The 7,139-nt window shown below is 47.2% G+C and overlaps 1 protein-coding gene across 1 annotated transcript in view; it reads left to right on the top strand.

Moving 5' to 3' along the window:
* The first annotated feature begins 4,887 nt into the window (after positions 1-4,887).
* FKBP1B (FKBP prolyl isomerase 1B) overlaps positions 4,888-7,139 on the top strand; it is a 46,133-nt gene continuing 43,881 nt past the window's right edge. Inside the window, exons 1-2 of the mRNA XM_029965769.1 lie at positions 4,888-4,938; positions 5,157-5,223. Coding sequence (XP_029821629.1) covers positions 4,888-4,938; positions 5,157-5,223 — 118 coding nt within the window. The remainder of the gene's footprint in view (positions 4,939-5,156; positions 5,224-7,139) is intronic.

The raw sequence follows: 7,139 nt of genomic DNA, 5'->3' as shown, positions 1-7,139 counted from the left end.
CCCTCTGAAAAGCTGGAATCTAAACAGACAAGGCAGAGTGATCATTCTTGTTATATAAATTAGATACTGAGAGCGATTCAGAACATATCTTCAGTTCAGCAAGCTGCCTTCAAAACAGTCAGCAGTGAAGCAATATCACTGCAGCAATCTGCATGTGTGCTAATTAGTCTGGATGGATGCTGCAATTCCATATTTATATTGCATCTGAAATGCTAGCTAGTTTTGTATTAGGCACTTTGGAGCATTATGCATTGCAAACAGACCCAAAGTGATTTAGGGTCATGCAGTCAATTTCAGAACTGTGGTTAACCGCGCCACCACTTCTTCATTTCCTTCTCTTGTTCATCTTGCAGGAAAAATATTACAGACTCATAAATCAGTTCAGGGGAAGGGATCTTTGGAGGCCATATGGTCCAACTGCTTCTTTGGAACAGGGCTGATATCAAAGTTTGATCAGGTTCCTTAAGGCTTTTTTTGATCACTCATGCTTTGAAGACTTTTTTTTTCAACTTATATTTAGCCAGAATCTCCCTTGCTGTAACTTGTGTCCATTGCTTTTTGGTCCTTTTGTTGGGCATCTCTGAGAAGAGTATGGTACCACCCTCTCCACCAACTGTTAGGTAGTTGTAGACAGCAGCTGAGATCCTTCTTCTCTTTGCCTTCTGCAGGCTGAACAAACCCAGCTCCCTCCCCCTCTCCACATTCTCCTGCCACTAACCGCACTGGAATGTTTGGGATTTTTCCAGTATGTCAGTACCTTTCCTTGGACTGGGGAGACAAGCCTGTGAGACCATGAGTCTGTCTAAACCCATGTGTTTCTGGAAGTGATAAATTGTATTAATGTCTTCTGGAAGCAAGCTCCATTACTAATGTCCTGGTCTTGTGGAATTTTTGCCTCCATTCTGGAACATTAAGCAACCAGTTTCTCAACTCTGGTAGCTGGTGGTGTATATCCTGATGAGCTGGAGCTCTTTCCTATGCACACCTGAGGTGACCTCACCTAGTCCTCTAAAAGGCTTTGGAGATCTGGTCCAAGACTTTCATAATGACTCACATAAAGGTGCTATGAGAGAGAATATGTGAATATCTGAGTTGGGAAGAAGCCGGTGAGAGAGGAGTGTTGGCTTTCAAGGCAGTTTTAATGCTACTGAAAAATCCCAGCTGCAGTTTTGCACTCACAGCTACAGCTGCAAGAGGGAAGTGTGGATACAGATGTGGATAAGGATTTCCAAGAGGACGATAAGGATTCAGAATAATTGCTTCTGGAGGATGATTTACTGTGTTTCAGGGCTTTTGGAAAAGTACCAGTTGGTAGGAGGTGACTGTGCTGCAGGCCTGTGGTAACCAGCAGTAGTGAGAAGTGAGACAGCCCTCCTATAACTGGTACATTGAGATTTTTGGGTTTGATCTGCTCATCAAATGGCTGACACTGTGGGTGTGCTGTCAGAATTGCCTTAGGCACATGCTTTCAGAGAAATTCCTGATTCTGGCCTGACTCTTTTGTCAAGGCTGGTGATGCACAGGAACATTCGCAGTGACACGACCTGCTGAGCTCTGCAGGTTGGGGTTTATTTTGATCAGTTTTTTTCCACTGTGGTGCTGGTTTTGCATGACCTGTACACTTTGGGATTAAAATCACTCGGTTGTGCATGTTGGTTCAGTGAGTGGAAAGGTCAGTATTGGTAACACATTTTTAATTTGTTTTCACTGTTCATAGAACACTTGTTGGGTTTCAAAGTAATGCTCAGTCTTTCTCCCTGGATGCTGGTGAGGGAAATGTGTCCTCTCGGGCGGTTTTTTGTGGCTTCCATGAATTTGCACATTTCCAGAATTTTGCTTTCCGTTTATGGAAAGTGCTTTGCCTTCCAGAGGTGTTCTTCATGTGCATATGGAATCTATTACACATGATTTGTAGATCCTTTGTAGATTTTAAAAACAATGAGGAATAGGATTTCACAATATAGGAACTATGAACTAAATTAAAACACTCTAAAAATTTGAAAACTGTTTGCCTTCCTAAAAGTGGAAATGCATAAATAGTTTGCAAACAGTGCAGGCTGTAGGGGGGTTAACTGAAGAAAATGAGATGTTCAGCTGCTAAACTTTGTGGGTATGGGTTTTTGAAAAAACTTCATAATGACTGCGGTCAACTTGTCCTCTTTGTGACCACTGAAGAATCTCAGATGTTGGAGTCATGTGGTTCCATCAAAACATTTGAGGAGGAGGGTCGAGAGAACCCCCTGCTTTTCCAGACTGCTCTTCCTGTTGCCAGGATAGAAAAACATGCTGTGGGAAGGTCTTGTGGCAAGGGGCTATTCAGGAAAGTGAGCTCTCCAGAGTCTTGGAAGCTGAAACTAGTGGACTTTATCCTTAATACAGACATGCTGAATCGCAAAGGGGGTGAGGTGGATGTCATGCAATGGCTTTCAAAGAACGTTCTTAAAACACTAATGTGGTCTGCTTTGATAATCTGTTTTTAGCCATTTCCTTGGTCATGAACTTTCCCTCTTAGTCCCTTTGTCCCTTCTGTTTCCCCTCCAATTCTCTACCAGTCCTAAACCACTTTTTCTTATACTTCAGAAGCTTTCCTGAAGATATGGGCATTCCTTGTTACAGTCCACTCTTCCAAGTTCTTCATGTGCTGTGGAGGTGTTAACATACTCTTGGGTGCCTTAATGCCTACAGTGAAAGTACCATAAGATGAAAAATAGAAACATGACTTGTTGTTCAATATCTGTGCTGTCAAAAATTTAAAAAAATATTTAACCAACAACTTTGAGGTATCCTCTATGGAGATCCTTTTTTTGTGTTTTGGAGCTTGGTCTCACCTGTCTTTGCATGTGCTTGGGAATATGAGCGTAGGGGATCTAATTAGCTCATGCCCAAGAGAAGCTCTGTTTGCATTTAGAGACCCAGCATGGGGCAACAGGCCAGGGGATAGGATGCTTATAGATACAGCATATTAGACCTAGGTCAGTGCTTGGTCCCTTCTAATCCCATCCTGTGGCTTGTGAATTTTGCTGTTGGTGGGGTTTGCTTTTTTATTAGGGTCATTAATCTGCCTGAGGATGCTGGAGTCTGTGTTTAAGGCCTGTTGCTTGAGATGACACTCGGAGCAGATATTCTGTGATCCCACCTGAACTATATCTGTTATGTGACTGAGTCCAATCTCCCCCTTCCACATGACACCACTCGGGAATGTCTGTTATTCTCCCATCATGGAGAGATGTGTGGCCCTGATCAAAGAAAAGACATTCTTATAAAAACTTAAGGGAGCCCAGCAAAGTATAAATTGCTTTTATCCATCAGACTTATGCCTTCCGAGGTTCTGATTGTCTGAGTGGACACAGACATCCACCTGGAGCCTGGATGAAAGCAGCTGTTCCTTGTAAAGTCAAGGGCCCTAATAGGACACCATGTACCTAGAATTTCCCTTCATATGTGCTCAGCATTTCCTATGCCATCCTTGTTGCTCTGTAATGACTCAGAGGCACATCTGGAACTAGTAATGTTCATGCATTCTTAATACCTCTGTGCCACTTATCTCCTACCTGGCATTTGCCTTTTTCTCAAATGTGTTTTTAGTATCTTCCTACTCATTGGAAAACAAACAACACTCTGAGATTGGCACTGAAAATAATCCCTCTTCAGAATTTGCACTTTACAGACCAGTTCTGATGAACTGCAGTAGGTGCCTGCTTATTGTATACGTGCTACATACAGAGGTAGAATTCACTGGGGTGGGAGGCAGGCAAAAGGAATCCCTGTCCAGTCCTCATTACTGCTTCTGGACTTGTGTGAGCCCATGATTTTCCTCACTTGCCCACTTTTGGGGAGTTTCTGCTAACCAGCCCCCGAAATTTTGGAGCGTCTGACCCACAATAAAAGATACATACAATAGAGCATGTAGTTGAACAGACTGATCACAGTAGTGTGAAAAGCTGCATGGAGATGGTCAGTGTAGCTCAGAGTGTAGATCACAATTACAAACCAACACTGTAATTCCCCAGTTCATTCATCCTGACAGCTGCCCATATAGAAGAAAATCTTTTTGCCGGAATGGAACCCAGTTTGCAACAGATAAAAATCGTGGAAAAGCAATGCCAAAGAACTGTAGATTAGAATTAGATGGATACAGACAGCTCTTTCAGTTGGACAACTGATGATGTTACAGTTCCATTTTTATTTTTAACCCAGAACACACAGAACTGTAAATAGAACTATTCCTTCAGAGGCAGTGAAAACTCTTGATATTCAAGTACACAATAAGTTTATGAGGAAATAGTATTTTTCATCTATTTCAAGTGCACTCATCAGAAGTAGGTGCAGCAAAATTGAATATGTAATCTGGCATCACAGGAACACCTGAGCAATCAATACATGGATTTTCCTATTTAAAACATGGATGCGAACAAGAAGCTATAAATTGTTTTGCATTGAAACTCAAGGTCGCTGCCAGCCCGTTAGAGACCTGCCACTGCTGCTGCTGTGTGGGGTCACCACCGGTGGGTACCACTGCCCTGGTGCTGCTGCTCACCAGCAGAATCGGGGTGACATTCACTTCAGCGTGATGTGCGAGTACGGATGCTTTCCTTCATGGCTTTTTGTAACTAGAAACGCCGACCCTCCGCTCGCACCCAGACACGTCCTGGTGTCCAGATGGTTTGGGAGCGCGGTGCCCTGTTCCCCTGTCTGCCCCCTTGCCTGCGCTGTGCAGCGGTACCGCACCGCTACCCCCTGAGCCTTCTTGCCGCTCGGACCCCGCACAGGCACGGTCAGATGGAGGGGGGGAACGACGCCGAAACCCCCAGGGGAGCCCCCACTAAAGCGAGCCCTGGCCGGGGGATGGCAGCGGCATCCCGCCGCACAGCCGCGGGGTGCGGGGCGATGCGGCACGGCGGACCACCCGCGCAGGGCGCTCCTCGTTCCCCTGTGCCCGTGTGCCCGGACGGGGGCGGGCGCCCCCTTCTCCCTCCCGCCCTCCCCGCCCCCTGCCCGGATTGGCTGCGGCGCTGACGGGCAGCTTGGGCGGCCCCTGCGCGGCCGCCCAGGGGCACTGCCCGCACTGGGGTCCGGCCGCGCCGGGGAGCCGGGCCGAGGCCGAGCCGGAGCGAGCGGGGCTGAGCTGACCTAAGCTAAGCTGAGCTAAGCCTTAGCTGAGCGGAGCCGAAACGGAGCGTGCCGCCATGGGGGTGGAGACGAGGACCATCTCTCCGGGAGACGGGACGGGGCCGTGCGGGAGCAGGCCCTGCCGGCGCGGGGCCGCGAGGGGCACGGGGGCTCCGGAGAGCGGGGAGCCGCGGAGCGAGGGACAGCGGGGCGGAGGGGAGGGGAAGGGACGGAGGAGGCACGGCACCCCCCGGCAGCCCCGGCCCCAAAAAAACCCCGGCCGGGGGGCCACGAAAAAAAAAAACCCCGGTGCGGGAGTGGCGCGGCGGGGGCGGCGAGGCGGGCCGAGGGTTTCTGTGCAGTCCGCCGACAGCTGCACAGCCCGAGCGCGGGGTCAGCGCCGCCGGGGAGCCCAAACTTTCCCCGGTGGCGAGCCTGACCTCGCCGGGACCACCGTCCGCCAGTGCCAGCATCCCCCCAGCGTGGCACCGCCGCCTCCCGGTCCAGCGTGGGATGCTGGCGAGGGCTGAGGTCCAGCCCGGGTGGCAGTCACTCATCTCTCCTTGGCACAAGCTCGCCTTTCCAGAGCCAATTCGTGGTATTCTGCTCGTCTATGGGATTATAATATAATTTCATAAGGGTTTTAGGGTTTTTTTTGTTGTTTGTTTGTTTGTTTTTAAGAGGATATAATTTCTAAAATACATATGTGTCTATATAATAGACCAAGTTCACCCTTGGGTGATATACAATGAATACTGCATTGAAGTTGATCACACCTTAAGTTTCTTGCCCCAATATTGATCCTTTCTTTATGTATGCTTTTAAATTTGCTTCTCTCTCTATGCTGTTTAGCTCTAGGGATTGAATTCTTCTCTTGGTTGCACAGATGTAAAAGCTGAATGGTTATGTGGATATAAGTAATGGTGCTGGGTTGAGAGTAGGAAGGAGGGTGGAACTTAATCTCACAGTGGTACTTTCTAGCTATTAAATAGATCAAGGCTGTCTTTGTAAGCAATATGCTATTCCAAATAAGGTTATATGGATTAGTTCTCTTGGTTGCAAGTCTTAATCAAAATCATCTGACTTTAAGCACTGTCTTAAACCACAGCGAGTCAGTGGTCTTGCAAATCTCTGCTTCTAATTCAGCTTTGATGTGAAATTATGTAGCTTCGTTGGCTTTGCTGGTGGTATACTCACACAGCAGAGTATGTGTCCATGATAGTGCTTTTCTCAGATCTCTGTATAATAATACATCATTTGAATAATACCTGTTTTACGAAGGGTAGGATTCATCTCACCTAACTTTTCTCAGGTTAGCTGGCTAGTCTAAAGCAGCCTTCTCAGTTTTCTCTGTGGTCAGCTCCAGAGAATGATTCGTCTTGGCTCTCTCTGGATAGGCTGGCTTTCTCTCAAAGCACTGCTAATTCTCTGCTGTCAATGGAGGAAGCCCAGGAGACTGGCATATGATAGTTGCCTGTGTTGTAGATGGCTGAATTTAAAAGAGATGAATCCCACTGTAGCATGCCATGGTGCCCTAACTGGACACCTATTGCACTGCATTTTGTGCAACTCATAGCTAGAGATATTCCTGCCAGCAGAGCTGATGAAGGAGGCTGTTCATGTGGTGCTTGGAAACACCATCTTCTCAATTTAATGCTGTAAATGTTTTTTCCTTGCATTAGCCTGCCCTCCTGCCATTTACTGCTTGTGTGCTTTTGGCATGTAAGCCCTGAGGCTGTAGCTTGTGTGTTACTTGTTGGTTTATACCCTGTGAAGTGCCCTGTAATGCATAACTTGTTATCGTGTTAATTCTGACTAAAGAGCCCAGAAAGCTGACTAAGATATGAGCTTCAGTTTCAGCTAAAGGATTGTCCAGTTCCAACACCCTGCCATGAACAGGGACACCTTCCACTAGACCAGGTTGCTCCAAGCCCCGTCCAACCTGGCCTTGAACACTTCCAGGTATGGGGCATCCACAACTTCTCTGGGCAACCTACGTAAATCCCCAGTTTTTAGCTTTCTGTCAAGGA

This window comes from Manacus vitellinus, unplaced genomic scaffold (genome assembly GCF_001715985.3).
Source record: "Manacus vitellinus isolate BGI_N305 unplaced genomic scaffold, ASM171598v3 scaffold_11_pilon, whole genome shotgun sequence".
Taxonomy (NCBI): Eukaryota; Metazoa; Chordata; class Aves; order Passeriformes; family Pipridae; genus Manacus; species Manacus vitellinus.
Note: the sequence above shows the minus strand (reverse complement) of the source record. Positions and strands in the feature narration are given on the sequence as shown.